The sequence below is a fragment of the Protopterus annectens genome, chromosome 9.part0 (assembly GCF_019279795.1).
Source record: "Protopterus annectens isolate FY-2018-M chromosome 9.part0, PAN1.0, whole genome shotgun sequence".
NCBI classification, from domain to species: Eukaryota; Metazoa; Chordata; order Ceratodontiformes; family Protopteridae; genus Protopterus; species Protopterus annectens.
The window spans coordinates 157,696,025-157,723,484 of record NC_056743.1 but is presented as its reverse complement, the minus strand read 5'-3'; the positions used below and the strand labels follow the sequence as shown (position 1 = coordinate 157,723,484).

At 35.7% G+C, this 27,460-nt stretch overlaps 1 protein-coding gene and 1 long non-coding RNA gene across 2 annotated transcripts in view; one reads left to right on the top strand and one right to left on the bottom strand.

Moving 5' to 3' along the window:
- Nucleotides 1–666: 666 nt before the first annotated feature.
- Nucleotides 667–27,460, bottom strand: part of LOC122811102 — a 33,742-nt gene continuing 6,948 nt past the window's right edge. Inside the window, exons 2-4 of the long non-coding RNA XR_006366204.1 lie at nucleotides 14,050–14,164; nucleotides 7,709–7,917; nucleotides 667–1,001 (exon numbers count right to left, since the gene is read on the bottom strand). This is a non-coding gene — a long non-coding RNA (uncharacterized LOC122811102). The remainder of the gene's footprint in view (nucleotides 1,002–7,708; nucleotides 7,918–14,049; nucleotides 14,165–27,460) is intronic.
- Nucleotides 8,476–27,460, top strand: part of LOC122811101 (high choriolytic enzyme 1-like) — a 154,085-nt gene continuing 135,100 nt past the window's right edge. The window contains exons 1-3 of the mRNA XM_044082678.1: nucleotides 8,476–8,591; nucleotides 20,419–20,485; nucleotides 24,655–24,741. Coding sequence (XP_043938613.1) covers nucleotides 8,526–8,591; nucleotides 20,419–20,485; nucleotides 24,655–24,741 — 220 coding nt within the window. The 5' untranslated portion in view covers nucleotides 8,476–8,525. The remainder of the gene's footprint in view (nucleotides 8,592–20,418; nucleotides 20,486–24,654; nucleotides 24,742–27,460) is intronic.

The window sequence follows — 27,460 nt, the reverse complement described above, 5'->3', positions numbered from 1 at the left end:
TAGTAGTTAGAAACAGCATTCAAGAGATTGTGAAATGAGTTTACTAAGAAACTTTCAGCCGCTAGTGGTTTCTGTCCCAGATGATGCATTTTAGGAAATGTGTAAAATATTTGTGGCTTGGGTTTTAAAACACTTAACCCCTTTCTATGAGATCCTAAAATAATATTTCATTCCTCCCAATACTTTAGAATTACTATATAAAATGGACTGCAAGATTAAGTAGCAAACTGTAATAAAACTGCTGGTTTAAAAAATGCTGAACGCCTTCATTATCATGCACAAACTAATTCCAAGTAACCCTACACACGCCTTATTCAGACTGAGTAATAAAAATTGACAGGTCATCATGTATGTAATGCTGACATCTATGTTATAATAAAAATCCATGGATGTCAGCATTACATAAATTCTGACATCTGTGGAATAATGACATTTTATTTCCAAGTTATTTTGAAATATATTGGACACAAAGATACAAATCCTTCACACTTTGTTCATCAAAACCTGTTAGTAGAAAATAGTAAGGAACCTGAAAGAAGGTTGGAGTTTGAGTTGAACACATCAAAACTTACACTGACATCATTTATGTCTTTTTGTTATAGAATAACAACTTTGCATTCAAGAGATAATAAAAAAACACTCAAATCATTTATACTCTGAAATTCAGGAGCATAATATTTAGGAATAAAAGTCAATCCTTTATTTGATAACAAATAGTCATTGTACATAATTTGATATCAGGTGCCTTAATAACTAAGTAGTTTCCAAAGCACAAGCCATTTTTGGTATCCAAAACAGCTTTAAAACCTTTCAGGATGCCCACTTTTGTTCCTATGTTCTCTGATCCCACTTCAACTTCTTGTCTTTTTCCATCTTTAAAATGGCAGTGTTTTGGAATAGCAGCAGGGATAAATGTGGAGACCTAATTTCTTCTCCTGGGTCAGACCTAGAGTCTTAGTCTTCATCTGCAAAAATTCAATTTCCATTGGAAAGGTGTCAAACTGTGAATAACAAGAGGACAACAAGACTGATTAATAGGGCTACCCTCCCCCTTTTACATTTGTCAAACTATATGCACAGAGACAGAAAAATAATATTTAACAGACCATTTTCAGTTTGTACCACATTAATTATTTATCAGCCATATAGTCATAATACAATATTTTTTGTATTTTCTGTCCCTTAATTTCCCATCCAGTTTATCAAGGAACATTTTATTTTTAGAAAAAGCAACATGTCAAAAAAGTGCTCTACACTTGTATAACATTCATTCATTTCCTCAGTTCACATTTCATATTTGCTTTCATAAAATGTCTGTAACCTTTTAACAAATGTAACTGACACTGTATATTGTACAAGATCCTACAGTTCTATAAATAACACATCTGTAGCACCTATCTCAGGTTATAACAAAAGCATCACTCCACATTGTGTCATATCCACCTGAATATACTTGTGTATGCACTTGGGAAGGTGTTTAGGTTCCTTGCATTATATTTCTATTTTTCAAGTTAAACATGTACAGTTTGGTGTTTGATTAATTTTAATTTTACTAGCTTAATTGTAGCATTATAAATTCTAAAGAAGATACATAATTAAAATAACTGAACTGACGGTGTTCATTTTTTCATGTGTCTGTTGTCCAGTCTGTACATTAAAAGTAATCTAGAGTAATCATGTTAAATAAGAAATGATAGTAATACTATAGGAAGTTTCTCATCACAATCATTTTTTCAAAACTGGTAATTTGTTTTAGAAACATATGTCTCTAGAACATAAAAATAAAACTGGAAAAGAATGATACAACTACAAAAATTTTCGATTTTATTTTCCCAAGGACTACCCTATTGATTTACTTCCAGAAGACCAAATTTGAAATTTCACACTTTACAATCCCGTGTGTGTTTAAACAGTCCATTGTTAACATTGTTCTTGGTGATAGCATATAAATGCTCATAAATCCTTTTCCTGAAATTATGCACATTTTTTTCCAATATAATATTTTGAACAACCCAAAGTGCTATATAAAAACCCCCTTAGAAATACAATTATTGTTAGCTAAAGGGATATTCTTAGGGAAAAACATCCAAATGAATACAGTCAGTTTGGCACCACATTTTCTAGTACCTTTAGGGTGATTATCTACAGAACAAAGTTTGGGATGTTCAAATAAATATTTAAAATCTTGAAAACAAATTTGGGTGAATTACCTAAAATTTCAAACACTTCATCAGTCATTTTAAAATGTTCCAGTTGTTCTGAACTATCTATCCTTAACCATTTGAAAATAGGAGTTGTACATGACAACTAATGGATTAGTAAAGGAATTATTAACCTCAAGTTCACTTAACTGATTATTAATAGTGACCACTTTTTCCACATTTAGTGGTGTGTATTTTATAACCCAACTTTTTACTATGTTATCCCTAATTTGTATTAAGAAATCATAAGGGTAATTTCTGTCAAGAAACATCTTTAAAACCTTGTCAGCTTCAGTGAGAAAGTTACTGCAATCTGAACACATTCTTGCCACCCTAACCAACTGATCATTAGGAATGTTTTCTTGGTGAGTTTTGGAAAGCAACTAAGGAAATCCAAATAGTTATTCAAAAAATTGGGCTTCCTGTATAATTTTGATGGAAATTCTTGTTTGTCAATGTTTTTATATATGGTCATGCCTAAATAATCCATACAACCATCAGAATGTTTGTATGTAAAACTTAGAAAGTAGTCAATTTGATTAATGTAGGTCACAAATTCATCAGAAATATAGTTATAATTCTTCCACAAATTAAAAAAATATCATCCAAATACTGTAAAAATAGGTGCCAATGTTGCTTGTAATCAGAATTAAAAATGTATTCTCTTTCCCAACTGTATAAGACCAAGTTAGCATAAGTGGGGACAGGATTTGCCTCCATGGCAACCTATTTAAGTTGATAATAGTATTTCCCCTTGTAGTAAATAAAATTGTTAATGAGGATCAAATCCATGATGTCTACAATAAAATGAATCATTGGGGAATCAAATGTTGTAAGTTCAACAACAGCCAAGTGAAATAACTCCAAGCATATCTGGTGGGGAATACTTGTAAATAAATCAACTACATCAATGGTTGAAAAATCACAGTTGTCACTGACAAAATGATGTTTAATCTTAGTTAAAAATTCTCAGGAGTCTTTCAAAATATATTCGGTAGAAAAAATAACATCCATTAACATATGGGCCACAAAAAATGCTAACAGGTAAGTTTTAGAATTGTGTACAGCTACAATCTGTAAGGTGGTGCCCTAATGTCTTTGGACCTTAGGGATGCCATACACAATGGAAATCAATGATTTGGTATTCAAAAGAAAATTAAAAGTGTCAGTTGTAATTAACCTTTGTAATAAGGCTTTTAATATTGCTAATAAAGCATTATTACAAGGGTTAATTACAACTGACACATTTTCTATAAAGTTTTTAACTAAGTCAAACTGTACTGTATGTATTTTATGTGGAACATTTTCCTTGGGCCTCTGCTTAAAAGGGGCTTTTTGCTCAGTCAGATGATCATAATCAACAAATATAATAAATAAATAATGGGTATGCTGTCCCTAGCCTCAGTTGGGAGCCGATCAGAGAAAAAGTAAGCAGCCTCCAGCTGTCCTAATACTTAGTTGACTTGGATTTTGACATAATAAGGGCAGAAAACTAGTTTTGCTTTTGGATCATGCCAATTTATATGACTGTGGTCATACTGGTGTTAACAATGATGCTGATTATTGCAAATCATTTCCAGAGTAATTCAAAGTCTATATTGGTTATTAAATATCTCCCTTGCTGTTTTACTTTGCCTGGTAATGACAGCATCAACGACATACAGAATGTACTCTTATGTTGTTAAATCCCATGGCAGATTATTAATAAAAACTGAGAAGAGGAGTAGACCTAAAACAGACCATCTAGGGACTCCACAAGTAGCATTACCCCTTACTGTGTGGATGTTTGCACCGTATATAGTAAAGGTCCTGTTGGCCAAGTGCTCCATGATCCACAATACTACCTCAGGAAAAAAGCCCCTCTCTGTGAACCAGTTTATAAGAAGAGAGCAAGTAACAGTTTCTAATGCTCTTCTTAGGTCAAGAAATATGACTGATGTTAATAGTTCCTTGTCCATATTGTTGTACCTTTGACTTTTGAGTATTCATAGGCCTGTTAAGGTACAGTAACAGGGCTGGAATTCATGCTGTCAGTTTGACAGCAAGGCATATTTTGTAATACACTCTAATATTTACCCATAGGTAATCGTTTGCAGAATTTTTACTAGTGAGCAGATATTGGCAATTGGACAGATCATGGATGAGTTGGTTGACCTTGGGTTTTAGGAAGTGATGTAACAGGCACATTTTAAGGCTGTGTGGCACTGATCTAGAGATAAGAATTAGGATTAAGGATAAAAGTAAAAGATGTGTTTAATATTTGCCTAACCAGTATAAGGATTTCAGGGTATAAAAGTTTAGAAAAATTGGTTGTAGGTACACTGTATCTTTTTCAGCATCTGTGTCTCTTTGCTCCTGTTAATTGTTTAAAATTAGAAGTGTAGTTCACCAACTTGTTTAGGGGAGTACTTGGGGAGATTGTGTCCCTTTCTAGAAACAGTGTGTTATTGTAGCTTAAAAGATGTGATAAGTTGCATCTGATGGCATTGTTCAGAGCTTGGGGGATGACATGAGGTGAATTGCTTTGGAAAGATGCTGTTGCTGGAGATGAATTCAATAACATGCCAGAACTGTTTTGGAGGTAATGAAGACAGTAGTTTGACAAAATGTATGTCGACTGTTTAATGAGATAAGGGTTGTAGATATATAGAGAGGACTGTCAAACTAGTAAATTAATGCTGTTATTACTTATTAAAGATCTGGTGCTAGGGTTTGAGAGTGTAGCTTGATAGACATTGGAATATGCAGGATGGTAAGTAAATTAGGTGAATAGTATAAGAATCAATAATGACAAAAGTCTGTAAGACCTCATTGTTAATGTAATAGGTAGGCAATAAGCTCTTGGGGGAGAAAGAGTGAAATGATTCACCAGACAATTATTACATAATTAAGGATATTTGGTGCAAGGGATAACTGCATATTGTGCAATTCAGAAGAAGAAAGAGTAAAGGAGAATGTTTAGTGTGAGGAAAGAAATAATTGTGCTAGGAAAGGTGTGTGCACATGTAATTGAAGGAAGTGTTAAAGGAGATGTGGGTTACAACTAAGCCAACTAAAGAAGTGATTGGGTTACAACTAAGCAAATAAAGAAGTGATTGGGTTACAACTAAGCAAATAAAGAAGCGATTGGCTGATGGGGCAGTGCTTGTGCTTGCTGGTTGGAAGAGCTAAAGCTACGGAGGAACTCATGGAGGGGCAGGTGCAAATGGTGGTACGGAAAAGAAATTAGGCTATTCCCAACTTGCTCACCCCCAAAAAAAGTCAACCCTGCCAGTGGACTGTCTACTGTGTTAATGCCTTATTGAAATACTGTTAGGTATTACTATAGAGAAAAAATGTGAAGGCAGTGAGAGTTTTTGTTTAGTGACTTAAATAACACTGACTACCTCTTAACAAAGATTGCCATCCTATACCTCTTATTTAAAGCTGCTGCTGCACTGCTTTACAATTGCTTAATCAAGACAGTTAGCAGGAATGAGTGGGGTGCAGTAACTAGCATGAACAATAAAATGTAGGGAGCACTGTAACTTAATGGACAAGAATGCTTATAGGATACATTGTTGAACAATTTCAACAATCACAGGTAATTTGCACTGTACCAGCACTGCAAAGCAGTAAATAATTTCTGGAGGACACAATAAAGACTTGATGTGTTGAAGTGGGAAACAACAAAAGAATATTATGTGCCCACCTCCTTTCAGTCTTGAAGCTCTCTAAGGGTTTTATTTGAAAAGGGGAAATGGATATGGACATTTGCATTATTAATTAGGCTTCCTTACTCATCAGAGTACATGAAAGAAAAGAACACAAATGGATTATTAATGTTGGGGAAAATTAAATGTGTCTTATTCAGGCTACACATAATTCAAATCTAATGCAAATTGGAATTAAAATTTATAAAATATCAGCAGATTTAAGGTTGCAATACTTATTGGCAAACATGCCATGCAGGTAGCAAATGGAATATTAGCAAAGATGGACGCTGCTCTTTACATTGCAATAAGCTTGACTACCTTTTTATTAACTAGTAGCTAAACATATGTGGAGTCACTATGCTCAAAATAAAAATGTTAACAACTAGAAGTTCTAAAATATTCTGGAATTTAATGAGGAGTTAAACCTGGGGAATAATAGTCTCTACTTTCTGTGAAGACTTAGCTAGTGCTGAACATACCAGATACTATATGTATAGTCACTACAGATAAAAATTTAGTTGAATAAAACAAGTATAATTTATATAGAGGTATTATAACCTTGAGGGTTGTCACACACATTACATTTACCTGTATTTAATAAGTACCATAGCAAGCCATCACAACTCTACCCCCCCCCCAAAAAAAAAAAAGCACAACAGCACTAATCCAACTGAGTGGCCATGATAGTTAAGCAAACACTGTAGGAACCTCATGTAACTTTAAAGTTAGCATTGTAAGTCCTATAGCACCTGAAAACTTAATCAGAATGTCAGCTTAAAGCATTACAATACAGATGCAATGTTTCAACCAATTATATTTGTTAAAATGCTGTTGTACTATATCAACAGTTTTAAAGTGTGCACTGTGATCAACGTAAGTTCTCGTCTACTGCTTGCACATTTAGTAAGATTACCCAACTGAAACAGGCTCATTTACTATAAATACAGAAACAATGAGCTTGCTGCTTAACTTTTAGAGATAAAATCAGATGAAAATATAATTATTCAAGATGGTAAAGCTATATACAACTCTTTACCACAACAATTAGCAAGGACATAAACCTGTTATTGATTTTTCCCTTCCTCTGGGTGCACAGGAAAAATACAGGGAGACTAACTGCAACTGCAGGGGACAAACACAACTTTGTATCATGTTTTCCTACTTCAGCAGTGACTACCCCTTTATTCTCATCTTGGACATAAAAACAATTAGACCCCCCCCCCAGTGAACTGTATACTGTGTTAAGCCCTTACTGTTCAACTGATAAGTACTACTACACAGAAAACTGTAATTACAGGGAGTGTTTCTTTTCAACAACTTACTGCCCCTTCAACAAAACTGCTGCCCCGTACTACTTAGATAATGCTGCTGCTGCTGCTCTGCAACTGTTTATGTAACAAGGTAGTAGGAATGTGGGGGGCAGTAACTAGCATGACCACTCTGATTACTGTCATTTAATGGCAAAGAACTCTTAAAAAATATCTTGTACAATTTCAACAATCATTTGTGTTTTACACTGCAACAACACTACATTTTCAGATGATACAATAGAGATTTGGCAATTCTTTGAGCTACCTACAGGATATCAGTGGGTTCCACATATGTCAGGAAGGGCAACAAAAGGCAAAGGAATGTTGTGTGGCCACCTTCTTCCAGACTTGAAGCTTTTCAAGGGTTTTTAGAGAGGAAAGTAAATCCACATGGCAGTTTGTATTATTCAGTGAGCTTCCAAACTTTAAGCAACCATCAAGAATGCCAGTGGGTTCCAAGCAGGTCAGAGTAGGAAAAAGCAAAATAAAAATCTGCACCCACCTATTTCCAGCCTTGACCCTCTGCAGTAAGAAGGGCAAATCAGCATCAGATGCAAGTGGTTTGTATTATTAAAGGAACTTCCAATCTGATGATTCCTTTGATTCTGAGTGCATGCAGAACATGCTACGAGACGAACTGACATTATTTTCCATGGAAAACAACTACCACAACTATAAAATAAATACCCAGTGGATGAAAGTCACTAATACCTGTAAAACAAATGAAACATAGATAAGTCATTCCTAAAAAAGAAAAAAAAACAGCAACAGCAACTTACTAGCCCAAGGAACAAGTACATTTGCAGTATTGTTATATCCTTAGGTAAGCATCTCTTGAGATAAAAGGGAAAACTACGTTTTATAGCAATTTAAAAGAATCTACTTTTCTCTGAAATCATTATGTGCATGGCACTTTTGTTAACACTCTTAGCTGTTTCATTATGGTTATTTTTTTGATCTTTCAAAAGTCATGGTGAAGACTTTTAATGATGCCCTAAAGGGAGAAAGCACTAAGTTCTTTGTATTTATTTAAGACGGAAGTTTGCCAGCTTGTTTGCAATTAACATTATGGGTGCAAACCACATTCTTACTGTACTTTGTAAGATACAAGCTTCTCTAATAACTACAAATGCTACTACATTTTAAATTCTTCATAGCTAGAAAGAATAAGTTTAATGTCCTAATGATAACGTCTTCCTGTTTTGTACATTGCATTTCCACATCTGTAACCACAGAGGTTTACTTCTGCTTTGGCAGCACAGATAAAAGCTAAACCTTTACGGGAATAATTTATTCCATCCTGAAGAACAAGTGCCAGAATGAAACTTCTAATGGTCTTTCTATGTTCTTTGTTGTTCTACCCATCACAGAACCTGCCTGCCAAGGTAAGGAAGTGTTATATGTTTAATATGTGCATTTATTCTGACCTTTTTGTTTAAATATTATAGACTTTATAATGTTACTTGGTTCCATCCACATCTAAGAGAGGTTTAAACACAAGTACAAGCCATTCAAAACTTTCTGGCTTTAGTCTACACACAGCTAGAAGAGTTTTCCTTTTGTTTAAATCAAATCACAAAACTAGTAAAAGTTTACCTGATCATCCAAGAGCAAAGGGGATTTATTTAACATCTCTCTGTCTATCTGGTTACATTCATTTGAGTTAAAGCCAAAATATATAAAGCCTTTTGCTAGCAAAAAAATATGTAAATGAATATGAAAAACTTTGAATTTGCCCTTGCTTTATTGTTGTGTGATCCCAGAGTTGGCATATATATATATACGTTGTATCGTGTGTATGTCTACATAAAACAGCCCAGTGGCTGTATTGCTCAAAAGCCACTTTCAGTAAAAATATATATTATCCTTTCTCCACTGTTGTGTGACCATGGAGTTGGTATACATAAGTCAGATGGGGTATCCTCCCATATGAGAGGGTACACAGGAGCTTTCCCACTGCAAAAGAATGTTAAAAGTTGTGTTTGCTAATGTGACTTTCTTCATGTATCAGTCTTCCTTCAATAATAAAACGTCTGCAGATTATTTTAATATTAACCTCTATAAAAGTAATTCTTATACAACAGCATAGCATGTTCCCAGGGTTAAAGGTTTATCTGTTCCTTTATAAAAGATTCAGTTGTTGTTAGAGCATTCATGTGATGACATATGATATATATATATATATATATATATATATATATATATATATATATATAAAATCAGTAGGAGGCATAGGAAGGGCTTGCCCCCCTGCAAAAACACTGATATTGGATGTGGTTAGATTTTGTTGATTTTATTTTTTGGTGGGGGGTAGCTATTTTTGTCATCAAAATTCATGACTTTAAATATTTTTGCTATCAACTTTATGCTGTTTAGATTATTTTAAGTATATTTCCATATATAGATAGATAGGCTGAATATTATTTTTTTTCAAATGATGTTTTGTCAAATGGCATTTGTCAACTCACTTTTGGTTGAACATGCTTTGATACTGGCATTCAGACAGTGGGGGAAGGGAGATTCTCCTTTTCCCACTGTTGTGGGATCTTGGCAGAGTTGGTTTATATAAGTATTGACAGTATGAGGATATATATGTGTGTGTATGTATCTATCTATATATATATATATATATATATATATATACAGAGAGAGTGAGAGAGAGAGAAAGAGAGATATACACACACACACACACACACACACACACACACACACATATATACACACACACACACATCTATATCTATATCTATCTATATAGCTAGATAGAGCTAGATGTAAATAAACATAAAATTCAATCCAAAAGGTTGTACATGACGTAAAGGTGCACAGATGACAAGTACACAAAAATCAAAAAAAGAACCAGCCCATTACCAAAAGTGTTTAATGACCAATCACTGAAATGCAAAAGCTTTTGAAACACAGCTGATTGATGTTTATGTTTTGAAAAAAATAAAGTTAACCCTGTGGAATATGTAGACAGACATGAAAGACCTTTCTAGCCATCAAAGTTTACAGATGGTTGCAGACTGGGGGTTGTTGTCAAGTCATCCTATGGCATGCAACTACTCCAGAATGAAATCACCTTAATAAACACTTGGTGTACTAAATCTGGGCACAGACTGAATGCTAAAAAGCATAGTAGCATCATTTTTAGTAGACAACTCCATTACCTATCATAATGTCTAGACAATACAACTCTGCAAAATGAAAATGTAGCTAGGGACCTAACTACTTAGGTTGATAGCCCTCTCTGTTTTGATCATAGTATAACAATTGTTTTCAGGACATCCTTTTATTTACCCAGATCATTGCCAAAAGAATATCAAGATCTAAAAAGGTAATCACTTCCTTATACTCAGCATTGATCAGACCAATTATTGAGTACACTACCCCTTTGGGATGTATCTCATTAAACATATCAAACATTTACAAAGACCCTCAAATGTTAACAACCAAAAAGATCTCAGGTGTAACATCCCTGAGCTGCCAAGAGGGGCTAGAAGCTCTATCTTTTTATTTAGTGTCTTAAAGACTTTTGAGGAGACATCTCTGCCTTGCTTACCATGCAGGTAGAGACACAGTTGTCCTGGACATCCTGTTTCTCTGCAAGTTCAATATCTGCACCAGTGCTTGATCTGAGAGCTTAAATCTTCTCCAACAGATAAATAAATCATGATGGAGAGATATGTTTATAACTCAGCACCTCCCAATCCTCTGAAATAAACTTCCACTTCCACAATCTCATCGGAGCCTGAGTTTCCCTTCTTCGGGTGGGAGATTGGCATAATGGTTAAGGTGTTTACCTTACCAACACAAGGTGCAGGGTTTGATTCTCACATGGTGTAATGGACTATGCTTAAATGGTCCACAAGGGCGGTTTGCCTAGTACTAATCTATGAATCTATGAACAAGTTAAGCACTGCAGTTCAGTGGAATAGTGCTCAAGTGTAACAATACAGCCTAAATTCAGCATATCTGAATCTAGTCTATGCTATGCATGAGCTACTTAAAGCAACAGAACAGCTTTTTTAAAGCAGAGAAAAATGCAGTAAAAATCAACAAAATGAGGCAGTAAAATGATAAAATACAGTCAGCAAAGTACAAAGGAAACTCACAAGGTACCTATTTTTTGACTTGAGCAGTGAATGCTTTGGATTTAAACAGAATATCTTCAGACTTCTGGCAAAAGTCGAGCAGGTCCGGTTAGATGACCTGCAGTGGTACTGTCCTTTGCACAAACTGGCAGCTCTTTGAGAAGCTGTGAACAGTAGGAGACTATGGACAGCATTTCCTATAGAGGATTTTAAACTGGAGAAATTTGTTTATATATATAAGGCACGGGTAATCACGTTTGCGCATTATACCAGGAGGATGAAAGACCTTTACACAGTTAATCCCTCAGGCCAATCAGATAAAAACACAATAAACTTTAAATCAGCAGTTTCCCACTTGGATGTGTTGAATTCAGCTTTGCTGTCACCAGAGTGCAAAAGACCCATTCGTGTAAAACAAACTGGTTTTGAGCTCAAGTGCATTAATAAATTCTTTGCAGAATTCCTGTAGTATTGGGAATTCTTGGAAATAAGTTCACTAAACCTGAGAAATGTGCAACAAAATACAGAAAAAGTACGCAGCATAAAACACTATTTTGGCAGACTCAGAAGAACTTTGGCAAACTCAGAACAGCTTTTTCAGAACCAGAGCAGGTTAATGAATATTAAAATACTGTTAAAATAAGCTAAGAGCAGTACAATAACAAATGGATGGTGTTTCTTTAACAAGTGAAGGCTGAAAAACAGTGATAAATTCAACAAAATCAATAAATACAGCATTTCATTTGAATGTATACGTTTTAGCATTAGTCACACCTGCTCACATTTTAGTAGTAGTTAGCTTGATTAGCCAGTTACAATTATCCTTAGTGGTTTCTGAATCCTTGCTTATTTTTAGGATCTCTTTGTATATTAATTTTTTCAATGCATATAGTTATTAATTACTTCTGATAGTGACTGTGGCCTTTTTAAAACCCTCATGAATATAAATAGCCCTGCCCATGAAATGAACAATACACCTTAATTTACAGCTTTTGAAATATACTATGTATACCCTATATAACTATAGGATCAGAACTACATGAGCTCAACTCAAAACAGTTCTTTCCTTTCAAATTCAGAGTGCACACCATAATTCTACCATGTCTGATAATCCAAGACTGCCACAGGTCAAGGAAATAGGATTACAGTATGTAAAAGTCTCTGAGAGAAAGGGTTTCGGTGAAAGAAACTTTAATGCTATTAGGTTTTGCTCAACATCATTTCGTAAATCTGGATTTGAAAAATCCAGTAAGATCAAGGTATCATCTTCTATACTGTATGCATGCCACATTTCTCTTTTCCTGGAGTATTTTGCCTCTTTCTATATATATGGTCTGTTACTTGCAAATTCATTGCAAAATATTACTTTTAACTAATTTATTCCTCCTGTTTATTGCTTCATATTTCCTTCACTGCTTTCAAACCCCTGTGCATAAGATTCACCATCACAACTGATTGTCCTCCATCTCATCCAACCATATCTAACGCTTTACTACAGAATGCAAGCAAGTTTTATCCAGCAGTGCTGTGTCTGCTTTCCTAAATCTCCACTTGCAAGCTGTATGACTCTAAGCATTTTACTTAACCTAACAGTGCTCAGGAGCTGCCCTGCCTTTCAGCTCATTTCCCTTTCACATACAGCTACAATTATACTCTGCCATGTGGTCTATGGTCCTCCAATATACTCTGAATCACCTTGTTACCAAAATCCTAGATTTTGCATGAGCTACCATCTTACTGAACTGCATTAATTCTAACTTTGCTTGGATGGTGCACTGATAGCCCCACAGAGGAAACGTAACCTTTCTACATTTTTGTAGCATTTCTCTAACTATACTGCTATTTGCTTTCCTACCTTGACTGTTCTATATGACATGTAATTTGACCTCATATACAAAAAAATGCACATAGAGAATATTTGATCCCTTCTTGACCTTTGACACTTGGCTTTCACATGGTCTGTTTTCCCCTGTCTAACCCTGGATCACATGCAATCTTCTTCCAGAGCATATTGTTCTTTACACCTTCACGTCACTACTAGCACCTTTCCCTGTCCATTTCTCCTTTTTTAGTTTTATTTGATTCCTCCCACCATTTGCTGGTCATCATTCTCCCCTGATTCCCGATTTTCTACATTTTCCTACAGTGGCTTCTTTACTTTTTGGAAGACTCCAAAATACAATCAGCTTTCAGTATAGTTAGGACAGATTATGTGACTGAGTTGTTAACAAGCTGTTTCCTTTAGCTAAGAATACAGGATTTGATTCCTTCAGCCTTTATGTCTTTACTCTGTGATTCTGAACAAATCACTTGAGCAGAAGGCACTCCCAGGATACCCCTTATAAGGGGCACATGTGCCAACTGGGCTTACCTGGTTAAGAAATGAGTAAAATAAAACAAATTTACCAATCACCTCTTCATATAGTGATTAATCTTCTGCTCTCTTCTTTGTTTGACTTCTACAAAACTGCAGGGGCACTTGTATAATTTCCATTTCTTTCTGATACCTCACAAACTTAGCCTAATGTTTTGCTTCACTCACTTATCTATTCCAAATATTGTCTTGTTAAGAGTATATTGCCTCAGTTCTTCATGTTTAATTAGTTTATGATTTCTGAGGTTTTCTTTGCTTTTGTTCATGTCCATACTGTAGCTCTCTCCCCATTGTTTTTAATTTGATAAAGCCATCTAAATTATTTTGCTAGTGAATGTGGCCATTTACAAAAACCGTTATCTCAGTGCTTCATACCATGATCTCACATAGTCACAGCTCGTTCACTTCTGGCTCTTCCTTGATATACATTTATTTTCTGCTCACTCTGGTTTCTTGAATATGATGTCTCAGCCAAGCTCATCTGTTTTACCTGAATTGTGGATTTAATTACAACATGAACGTTATTGTCAAAACGGAAAAACAGGTTTTGTTTTACACCTCAAAGTTATACCTGTTATTTGTTTATTTATTTATTTTTGCTCCAAATTAACATGCCAATTAGTTTTGATATGTCATATGTCAACAGAAACAGAATAAAAGACAGGTCAAATCAGACGTTTTATACAGAACAATAGTAGCAATTAAAAACACAATTGCACAGAAATACCTCTGCAAAGAACAAAGGAAATAATTGTAAATATTGACATTTCATTTAACATATTTTTGAAGACTGGATTCACAACCCATTTGTAAATACAGACAGAGTCAACAGTGTGGGAATAATGTCATTAGCAATTACAAGTAAAATTGCATTTCTTCTTTTCATTTACCTGGGGAATTTAGTAGGTGGAAATATCCTGAGTTTTCATTCAATGGCTAACTGTTCCTGCAAGCTGTACAAGCTATATTTATTCTGTGTGGAATGATATCAAAAGATTAGCTGGTAGAGAGATCCATGCTTGTGCTGAGACCAGGATGATCTTTTGTGGAAGTCTCAAAAAGTTACGAATAATGAGGTTTCCCAAATTATATGTACCATGAAGGTGTCCCACATTTTGTGTTTCAAATCTAAAAGACCTAATAGCTAACAGAGACAACAGGTAGTTTATATTTGTGCTTAATACTGTCTGGTTGAGTCCAGTAACTCTCAAATAAGAATTTACAGCAGTCCTCTGGAAACACAGGTGTGAAGAAGAAAGATTTTAAAGCAGTAAGAGTAGTTTCAAATGATGCATTGTCTGATGTTATACTTCATAGATCTCATATTTTACCCAGCATTGATGTAATATGGACTTTGTTACCTGGAACACCAGGTTGATATATATCTACCTAGCTTTAACTACCCAACCACCATTTTACTAACCGAAGAGGAAACTTTGGTCAAATAAAATTGGTAGGGATGTGTCTTGAGTAATTTAGTAGGGAGACTCATAAGAAAAAGGATACCTTAATAGAAAGTATCTCCAAAAATATGACTGAGATAATAAAATATTCTTTGACAGAAACTCATTCAATGTAAATGCCTAGTTGTTATTCCTTTCTTGAATAAAATAGGTGATGCTTCCCCTATATATCCCTAAGTGCATCTTGGAATTATTCTAGAGTGGTATATTCACACCTAAGGAGAATTAAAGTCCAAAAGTCTTTTTAAGAACCCTATATATATATATATATATATATATATATATATATATACATATGTGTGTGTGTGTGTGTGTGCGTGTGTGCGTGTGTGTGTGTGTGTGTGTGTGTGTGTGTGTGTGTGTGTGTAGTATGAAGGACATGCCATCCGCAGGGATATGCAGATAAGATGAACAGTACTAAAACAGAAGTGAGGAGTATTGATATATTCCAGGCAAGACTAGAGTAGTTTAGAATTATCAGCCTGTGCAAAAAGTAGTTTAATACAAAACACTTGCTATTCTCAGATACCCTGCATACATTGTGCCAAACAACAATGCCAAGGATATCTTTGTCCATCTCTCATCACAAATGTACTACATTAGAAAGAATGCCTAGCAGTGTAGTTATATATAAGCATACATTTTCACTATAAGTTTTTCTGTTTACCAAAAGGAATGACAGAACCTTACTAGGGCAGCTTCACATTACCTATGACCTTAACACTGTTGTCTGACATTGTCACTCACATCTTTCTCTAACAGATATAGTCAAGTTAGAATTAGGGGACTTTACAGTTTATATAAGCTTTTTATTATGATTTTAGTTACATGAGACCAAATACATTTTACAGAATTACATGTCCAAAAGTATGAAATGTGTTTTCAGTAGAATGGGTCAAATCCAACATACTATCAGTACTCTACCCCATCAACAATGTACAAACAAACCAACAAATAAATAAATAAATGTATGGGGAGTCAGGTAGCCATTATAGCACAACATAAATTGCTGATGAACAAGCATAGAAAGATTTAGTATTTGATAAGCATTGACCTAAATAGACACTTTTTAACTCTTTCATCCAATGCCAGTGATTGTGTTATGAGATTTTTGACAAAATCAAGTTATATATCTGAAGCTATAAGGGTTACTAAATAAATATACATTTTTAAAGTTGTAATGTTCATTATATTCTAGGTCTTAAAATGGATTTTATAAGTCATAATGAACGCAGTAAGTATTAACTGTGTACTATTTTGTAAACAACTTACAATATCTGAGTAACTAGTGTTGGTACACACATACAGTCAGCAGCATTCTGATTGTCCATTTGTGAGATTTAATATGAGGATAAGCAGTTCTGTCTATGTTACTTCTTGTTAAGAAATTTACAGAAATATGAAAATTTTGACAAAAAACAAATAGTATCTCTATAGCAGCTCTAGAAGGAGGTCAAACATCACTGCAGTTGTGTTACTGATCATATAAGTTTGAGAAGAAATCTTTTAAGAGCTTGCATTTAGTATGTTTTTTGGAATTATTAATTAAAATATGAGCTGGTACAGTGGTAGCGTTGTTGCCTCACAGCAAGAGGTTCTCCTGTTCGATTCATGGCTGGAATGCCTTCTGTGTAGAGTCTGCATGTCCTCCCCGCAGTCGAGTGGCCTCCGAAAGACATGCGTGAATGAGTGTGCCTTGCGCAAGGTTGGGCGTCGGGCTGGCAACTCGGCATCATAAAAAATCTACTGCCAATGATTAGCGGACCGGAATTCCGCTGTGGCAACCCCTAACCGGGAAAAGCCGAAAAGACAAACAACATTAATTAAAATATGAACAGGCTATATTAGAAACCTACAGGTGGCAGTAGGATGTAACTGCAGAAACATCTGGATACATCACTCGGCTGTAATGAGTTAATAAGGAAAATCAATAGTTCAAGATACAAGAATCAAACTAAAACTATGCATGTAGCATTGAATTATACAGAGAAAAAAAGAAATCCATTCACCTTTTGTAGCACATTTTATTATCCTTTTTTAACAAGAAACATATTTATTGCATTGTCAGTTACAGTATGACACAGATAATCATACATTTATATAAATGAAATATAAATGTAAATAAACCATATTGACATATTTTCAGTTGCATATTATACGTCACTTATAATCTTCTATACAGTCATTGTCAGTCAGACATTACACAGCTCATTCAGCTCCTGCCTTCCCTTAAACCTCATTTCTCCTCCAAAACATTATTTTGTATTTAATGTTCCCACAATTCCCCTTTTTCTATGTAATTTGCTCCTACCCTTCTAAAGATTCATCTTCATTAGTCCTTTTTTGATTTTCAAATGAACAATTACATCATCAGAACCAGAACAATGACATTGTAAGAATCAGGCCTCACTCGTGGGCCCTGATCTTGCACTGCTGCTTGCTCCTCAGAATCTGATTCAGAATTTCATCTAATGCTTTGACATGCATCTTGAATGGAGTTTTCAGGTGATTTTGCAGCATTCAGTCTCATTTGTTGATTTTGTTTCCACTACATGTCCCTAATTTCTATAGTTTTTCTGCTACTTCTGATATACTTTGTGCCCTTAACGTGCCTCAGATACTTGTAAAATATCAAAGAAGCAAAAGGGAAATCAACTACCAACATTAGGACCTCCGAGCAATCACAAATCAGGCTTACAGACCATCCATGACAGAACAACGTTCTCTCTGTGAGGAGGGAGCGGATTCCTACAAAGTCATTCTTTTTAAGGTACTGGGTTCGTGAATAGTTTTGGACAGTGTTTATTGATCAAAGTACCTTTTTTCTGAGGTTTTATGAAATAGGCATTTCTTTCATATTCATACAAGACAACAGAGAATTTCTGAGGCCTTCCAACTTCATATGACCCCCCTGCCCAAACTGGTACTCTCTCCTATAACAAATCCAAAGAATTTAGGCAGTCATTAAGAAAAAAAACACACAAAATATCCTGACAAAACACTTTCAGTTAAGCGTCAACAAATGAAAAGAACAGTTGAAACTATGGGTCTTGATCAAAAGCAAAAAATAAGATTTATCTTATAAACTGCTTGAGTCAGATGAAGTCATACGTAGAAGATTCATATCAGTTAAATATTTTTGTTTTATTATTTTTGCTCTAGATTCAGAGTGCAGCCTTTGTACATTAATATTGATTTGTTAGCCATGGATTTATACATGTATTGGGTCTATGTTAAATCAGTGAATGCTTAAAAAAAGCAAACACTGATTTATCAACTCTTTTTAAGTGAAAGCTTAAAATCCCGAACACTTGGAACAGTGATTTTTTTCCTAGGGATAAAAATCGCTGTTCCACAACCCCCCCCCAAAAAAAAACTTCAAAACAGTAAATAACCCCCAAAATGTGAGGGGCTGTGTCCCCCAAAAACAGCCCACCAATTTTTTTTCCTTGCGAAAAAAATCTCTGTTCCGAGTGTTCGGGCTTTTCAACTTTCACTTAAAGAGGGTCAATAAATCAGCATTCGCTTTTTTAAGCATTCTCTGATTTAAAGTAGACCCTATCACTTTCCATCTTTGTTTGCATTAACATCAAGAACATTCTCTGGGACATCATACACATAGATACTGGTCTTTTTGATCCGTTTTCTCAGTCAATAACCTGCAGAAACATCATGGCTATTCATTTTGCAAGTCTATTTTCAGCTGCATTCTGTTTCAGCTGCTTTGTCTCTGCTTTCAAATCTCTGAGGTCAGTCATCTTGCTGGGTCAGCCATGCTTGCGGGCTCCCAATCCCTGCCATTATTCTCATTGTTTTATTGTGTATCAGCGGTTGATATTTTTGCTTTTTGCATTCCTGCCTTTAACCTGGTACTTTGCACATGTGCTTATTCGTTTCTATGTTTTTCATATTATATCAGTGCCATAAACCTTGTAGCAGGAAAACTACTAAATATGTCCTGAAATAAGCAATAACTACCCAGATGGAACCCTGTGAAGTTTATAACACTGGGAAGTATAGAACTTTGATAGTTTAAAGGCTCCCTATTAAAATGCTGGGACTCACAAACCCTAGTCTTAAAATGAGGAAAAAAAGACAAAAAGCAAAAATCCAGAAGAGCTGTTCATAGGTTCATAGGTTCATAGGAGGGTACTAGGCTATTGGCCCTAGAGCCTATATAAGCCTAGCCAAAAATGTACCCTGGCTTTTGTCACCCAAGAAAATTATTTTCCTGTGCCCCTGTCGAGCAGAGCAACAGAAGTGATCCCCGGGGTGAATTTCCTATTTCCCATCCAATCATCAAGATTTTTCTTGAAGAGTGCTAATGAGGAACTCTGTTTGACATAGATAGGTAGTCTGTTCCAGAGTATGGGAAGTCTCTGGAACAAGAATCTATCCCTCCGGCATGTTCTGTTTATTGTGGTGACAAGGTTTAGGTCCCTAGAGCATGTAACTCGGTGGGATTGGGATTTCTTTAAGTGGAGCATGTCCAACAGCTCTGGGTTTGACATAGCTTTGTATGTTAGGCAGATATCGCCTCTGAGTAGGCGATATGCGATAGAGTAAAGCTGGAGTTTTTTGAGACAGTCTGCATAGGGCATCTGTTTGAGGCCAGTAATCCTTTGTGAGGTGTTTCTGTGGCCTTTCCAGTTGTTGTAGATGTTTGTCTATTCTTCTTTAAACATGTTTTTTTGCAAGGGGAAGCTCCTCTGCACCCTTCCCCCAAATTTATATATACCAACTCTGAGATCTCTGTACATTGGAGAAAAGGAAATATTTAGAAAAATGACATTATAAACAAGGTCAAGTGTTTTTGTCATCCAGACTGCACTTTGGGACTTAGCACTGTGTGTCCTGACATTTCAAATGATTACCCAATTTAAATCATGCTTTGATTATCAGCAGGGAACAGACAAATAACTGTATAGTATAATGAGTCACCTGTATCTTATTCAGGATTAGTTCACTGTCTTATGCCCACTGACTGTCACAAAGACTCTTTACCCTGACAATGAATAAAGCATGTACAGAAATATGAATGAATGAATAAATGATGAATTAAGTGTGACTTTCACCCAGCCAAGCCCTATTTTGAAACTGTGGGTTTCTACATCAGTAGGTAAAAAAAGACAACATATTTATTAAACCTATCAGCCTGAATAATTTTAGATCTGGAATTTTTGGCTGCTTTGTTCATGACCTTTGCTCTTTTGTAATTGCAGATTTTAGCATAAATCGACTGTGAACTGACAGTTTAACCCATGTATATTTTAACTTGTAGGTGTCACAATCCTTTGATGAAAAGGATGAAAGGGTAATACGATTGACATTAGACCCAGACAAGCCAGGTAATGTTTTCAGTCTTTGTCTACCTATCCAATGTCTTTGCCAATTTGTATTTTCAAAATCAGGTGATCTTCAGTATTTGTCTTTTACATGGAAGAAGATGACAGTAAAATACCTCCAACTTCCTGTTAAAACAAAAGATAAATTGATAGGTTTAAGTATCAAGCTTATGACCTATTGGACTTTAAAGAACTTGATTACCACTGTAGTCCAAATCTGTGTCTGGCTCTCAATAAATGGCAGCAAGATTCTCAAATGAACTCTTATTTCTCAGATTAAATCATATCCCACTTATAATTCATTATCTGATTGAAATCATACCTATCAGTATAAGAATGCTGCCTGGTACCAGCCATGTTACTAATTATCCACATCATGCAGTAAAACCAAACAAATGTCATGCATTCTCACACTCACTATAGTAATCTCCTGATTATTGGTCTCAATGTGCATTTGTTTGGATAAAATATGCATATGCCTTATTGCTGTCTGTGTGCTAATATGTAAAAGAAAAAAAAAACAACTGAATGTTCTCATGATAGGTATGTTATATGAGTATATACCTACACCATGTTCTATAGACATGTCTTGAGTTTAACTTGCAGCAAATATTACATAGTGAATGTTACATTGTAATCTCCTGTTAAATTATATCAGATTAACATATGTCAAAACAGTCTAGATTTTCATAGAATATCCAAATGTTTGCCTTATATTTTTGGTGCATTTCTCATGAAATTTGTGGTTTTCTAACAAATTACTGAAGATTGAAGTCATTACAGATATCTGAGTTTCAGATTTTATATCCTTCAGAAAATACATAATAATACAAAACCTGTTACTGTAGCAACTATCTAAGTTTATAGGAGCAATATTTAAAATCAGTCCCTATTTTTTGGCCTTCCTCCCATTATTTTTGGCTTTGTGCAGATGTCTTGCTCTGAGAAGTTGAGAGATATGCAGCTTGAGTGTTTTTAGTATATCTATATTTTGATGGAAAGCCAGTCCCACGCACGTGCACACACATACACACACACACATACACACACACACACTCAAGCCTACAATCCATATTCATTTTAGAGGATTGTCTATTCACCAATCGGCATACCTTTTGCGTGTGCGAAAAAAATCATAGATCCCAACAAAAGCCCATGTGGATACATACATTAGATGCACAGCCCACCTAGAAGGCATCAGGACAGGGAATCAGACTGGAAAGCTAAGTGCTATAAGTCATGAGTACTTAGGCAATAAAGTGAGGCAGCACTAGTATCCTCTAAACTTATGCTAGCAAGTTATAGTCTTAAACAGCTAATTAAAGAATCAATATTCATATACATAATAAATGCCAAAACTACACTTGAATGCTCTTTAAAAAGTATACCCAATACAATCATTTAAATTGATATCTCTGAGTCTGTCCTCTGTGATAAATGTTCTAATATGGCTTCAAATGGTTTCCTTACTCCCTTTTCTAAAATTATATCCTTTTAATTTATTTATACTGAACATGAAAAGTTCATTCAGTATCTAATAAACCTGTTCTGTTATCTCACTAATTATACTTTCTTAAATTGTACTAGTAGGATCAGAGGCTGATTCCAATGTTGGATAACTTTCGAAACTGAGAACTTACTAAGACAAAAAGATAGTTAATTGTGCAATTTACAGACAATTTCCTTTCTTGGATCACTTAACCTACATTAGGGTCAGGAATAAGTGCAGAAAATAATAATCAAAGTAGATGAGCTGCAGTACCATGGGAAGAAATAATATTATAAAATCAAATTCCCAGATATCTGTTCTCCCTCCATTCATATTAATGGGAAGCAAGAAAGAATTAGTACAGAAAGCACTGGTTTCCGAGGCTGCAGTGCGGCACATGTGCTCCATTTGTCATGTGCAGTGCGGCACATGTGCTCCATTTGTCATGTGCAGTGCGGCACATGTGCTCCATTTGTCATGTGCAGTGCGGCACATGTGCTCCATTTGTCATGTGCAGTATGGCACATGTGCTCCATTTGTCATGTGCAGTGCGGCACATGTGCTCCATTTGTCATGTCATTGTGTATGAAAGAAGTGCTTTAACTGATGATTCATACTGCATAACTACATAGAAACAGTAAAAAATACAAGGGAGACAAAAAACATTGATTCTGCTTCACCATGGCAAAGGTACTGTAGCACCCTGGTTGGAAATTATTGCTTTAAACTGTTGATATATATACTTACTGCATATTCTTGCACTTGTGGGTCAGGCTGTGGCTAACAAACATCTGCACTAGACCAGTTCAGTTTAACCAGTTAGCAAATAAATAAAACATAAAAATAAAGATAATCTTTGATACTAATGGACATTTTAACAAGATATTTCTTGAACAATCTCTGTTGCTCTATTATCCCTCTTGGTACATGTTATTACCCATATACTCACCATAATTGTTTTTTTAAATTGTTAGCAGTAAAGTTAACATTTTTATGAGTGGTAGCATATTTCAGTTATGCCTCATTTACAGTATGAATTGTGCTGGAAATCCAATTTATTATCTACTAGACAAAATGAGGATTAATATTGAGGCTGGAGACTTTATCTGTTATACCCACAAGGAAAATGGTATCCAAGTCCTTAGCAAGGCCATGGTAGACAAAATGGACAGACTGGCACTTGCATACACTTGACCTTGTCAAAGAAATCAGCTAGTTTGAGTAGATATGACCTATAATTACTTACTAAGGTTAAAGTGATTTAGATGGAAGTGGAACACGTGGTGACTGATACCTGCAATCAGACATCCTGGAATATTGTTTGCACCCATGAAACTAGTGTTTTTGTTATTGAGGCTATTGATATCACTTGATGTAAGGAGATATCAGGTGGGACAGTAAAAGGAGAAATTGATAGGAAGATGGGGTACGTGAGAAGCATGAAACTGGATCTAAACGTGCCTACAAGGGTATTAGGTATGGTTTCAGGGTCAGAGTTAGGTATGCCATTATAAATAAATTCAGAGCACAACTGGACATTACTTCTGTGTTTCCTAATGTAGCTAAAGAATGCCTTCTGGCTATTTTTGGTATTACTGGCTATGTTAAGATAATAACTGTTTTTCACTTTTCCCCCTTTTATACTTCACCTTAGGGTCTTACTTAGTGCTTATAGATCACTCTATATAAGGAAGAGGAGAGTTTTGTTTCTAATGAGTGATGAGATTTTTTCCTATATAGTTCATTTGTGTGATGTGGCATTTGTATGACATGCAGTACTATCCTTTGGGTTCATGTACATCCTAGACTATCTCTCTTCTAGGTTGTAGCACTGTTATTAGTTTTATGTGTGCCAGTAGTGTGTTTGTGTGTGTGTGTGTGTGTGTGTGTGTGTGTGTGTGTGTGTGTGTGTGTGTGTGTGTATGTGTATGTGTGGTGACTGCAGCAGTATTGTTTTGGTATTGTAAAGGGCTCACAATGCCAGCCGCTCGGTGTCGTGGTGTTGGCATTCGGAAACGTTACATATGCCATCAGGACTGAAGCCCTTTAATGTGCAGTATTCAGACTGTAGCAAGCCATTTGCTACAGGTTGTTTGGACCTCAGCTCTGAGGAGAGGACTTTTTTTTGTCCTCAACTCAGTGGAGGGGACCTTTCTTTTCTTTGATCCTCAATGCCAGATCACAACAGTTGCACATGATGCCACAAGATGTAGCTATGACTCTGGGTAATTGTTATTGTTACTCTGACTGTTTCAGCCCCTTTGATTACAAGTCTCCAAACAGGACTGCATGTAGATTTAGCTCGAATTTTTAGGAAATGCCTTTCTGTTCATCAAGACAGTGTCTAAATAAAAAAAAAATCATTTTGTGACGTTAGTAACCACCAAACAATAGATTTGACAATAATGCAAACAATTCATAGGAAAGAAGCAATGGTTTATCTTCATGTTTAAATGGTTATGCAAATGTACAGTAATGTTTCATTTTGTACAATTGTTTTATATATTATGGCTCGCTGTAAAGCAAAAGTATAAGGCAACTTTACTTTTCACTGTTATCCTGATTCAGTACAACTTACTACAACTTTCTCATGCAGTTCAGTTTGAAAGAACACACGTTTTCTCACACTTCAGATACTAATATAACTGTTGCTTTGTTTCCACTGTTGTTTATTTTTCCTTAGAGAATGATTCAGCAATTGGAGAGAATGATCTTGGAAAAGAGGAGCTGTATCCTACTGATCAAATTTTGAAGATAAACAGTCAGTTTGGTAGGTGGAAACAGATAATTTTCAATGTATTTTTAACATGGTTAGTTTTTTTTGTCACATAACGTCTACTTTGATGAACAATAGAGATAAGACTGGTATGTCCTAGGTATGCATTAATTATGGAGCAGTATGATTCTTACCACAGATAAAGCAAATAAATATGTAATCTTTTGAGGGTCTATATTAGAAGATTGAAACACTAAAAGAGTGAATGCTCTTTAATCGAATGCTAGTACCCAAAAGCACACAATATTGAATGTACGGAACAGCAATTTTTTCCCCAGGGAAAAAAATACTGGGCCATTGTCAGGACTTTGCTGTTTATTCCACTGTGGTCCAATCTCGGAATTGATATATTTAAATGGGGGGGGGGGGGCAAAGCCCACCACTTTATTTTGTCTCTGGATTTTTTTTTTTTTGGAGCAGTATTTTTTTTTCCCTTGGAAAAAATTGCTGTTCTGTACATTCAATATTGTGTGGTTTTGAGTTTTAGAGTTCGGTTAAAGAGCATTCCCTCTTTTGGAGTTTTGATCTTCTGATATAGACCCATCTTTTGACCCCTATTCATTACATCTTTAATACCTTTTACTATAAAACCGAGTCGGTCTGAATTATTTCACGGAAATATGCATATAGCTGCCTGATTACTATGCATTTTTTGGAACATTTAGATGAACTGTTAGATTTAAGAACACATTAATAGGGTCGAAAATGAGAGAGGAAATATATACTACATATGAAACTGCTGCGGTTGTAGGAGGTTGATACACCTTGTATTTATTTTTTTCATGCCAGTACTGTAAGATTCCAGTCTGCTGTAGCCATATGTATCACAAACTCCCAACAAGGGATGCAAAACACTATATTACCTTCAAGGATTTGCCATCGATACATCTCCTATGTATCACAAACTACCAACAAGGAATACAAAATGCTACATTACCTTCAAGGATTTGTCATCGGCACAGCATCTCCAATTAATTATTTTCCTCCCAGAGGCTGCACTACCTTCACTGTGGATCTTATTGCCATCCTGAACATGTCCTTCAACATAGAACCACAAAATACATAGTACTCAGGCAGATATATGCAAATTCCCACAAAATAATTCAGACCGACTCAGGTTTACTTAAATTTCTATCACAGCAAAAGGTATTAAAGATATAACCAATACAGGTCAAATGATTGCATAAACATTTGATTTTTCTGTAGTAAAAATCATACTATTCCATAACTGCAGGCATTACAATATACCAGGACTCCCACTGCAATCCCACAATCCACATAAAGTAACCACCTTAAAAAGGTAGACCATCCCAGTCCAGCACGCCTGTTACCATACCATATTCAAATAACTGTCAGAACACTTCCCTTACTGACATGGTTCATATCTCTCAGCAAACAAGACACACCTGTGGGAAGAGATAGCAGGATCAGCCTCTTGAAGAACACTATAGTGATAAATTCAACAGGAGCAGAGTGGCAAAATATTCTAAGGAAGGGCATCTAAAGGCTGTCCAAATATGGAGAAAGATGGTAAATGAGGTTCAGTGCAGAGAAATACAAAAGGTAACACTTGGGAAATAAAACCATAAGAGTGAAATATCAGCAGGAGCATAAAACCATGGGTGAGTATCAGTGGGGTATGGAATTGGTACTAAAACAGCACAAAAATGCAGGGGGTGGCATCAAGAACAGAGTACAGCATGGGAGCAGTAAATCGAATACTTAAATACATCATTGGGACAGTTTTCAGAAACCAGGAAGTAATATTCCTGCTGTATCAGTCTTTGGTCAGATCACACCTTGTGTGCTACATGCAGCCCTGGAGGGCATGCTGAGACAGGGATACTGAGTGACTGGAAGGAATCCAGGGGAAAGTAACCAGAAGTGTCTGCTGTCCTGAAGGCAAAGGAAAGGCATGCCCAGAGATTAGGAAGCTATAGTCAAGACAGAATACAAATATAATATGGGAACATATGATTGTGGTTGGGGGATATGAAGAGTCACAAAGAAGAAAGAGGGGAGAAAGGATGTAGTCCCGACAGAAGACTGTATGAGACAAGTATTCACTAAATCAGCAAAAGTGCTTCTTGTGAAGATGCATGGGACCCAAGGATCTGATTACAATAACAGACAATGGAAGTAGAATCTACTGAGCATTAAAGATGGCGTGGGGCAGGTGAAGAAATGACACAAGAAAATGAGCAGACAAACTTAAGATAGAATGCCAGCTTTCACTAAAATGGCAGGCTAGATATGCTGTCTCCCTTTTCCATTAGACAAGTTTAATATTAAGTCCAAGTTAAAATAATTCACTTTGAATGAGTCCTCATTTTTGTTTTTTATTTCAGACTAATCCAGTTTTATTGAGATGCCTAGATATTTTTCCTGGATTTTGTCTGTTTTGGATATAGTAGCATTATATCTGGCTGACATAATTGCAAAATCGAGACTCCAGCTATTATGGAGTTAACAGTCATGAAGTTCACTGACTTGTAAGATGTAGTCTTCAAATGCCTGTGTTGTTGTTTGTCTTTTTGGCTTTTCCCAGTTAGGGGTCGCCACAGTGGAACTCCGGTCTGCTAATGATTGGCAGTAGATTTTTATGGTGCCGAGTTGCCAGCCCAATGCCCAACCTTCAGTGAAGGCACTCCCATTCACACATGTCTTTCAGATGCCACTCGACCACAAGGAGGACATGCAGACTCCACATAAA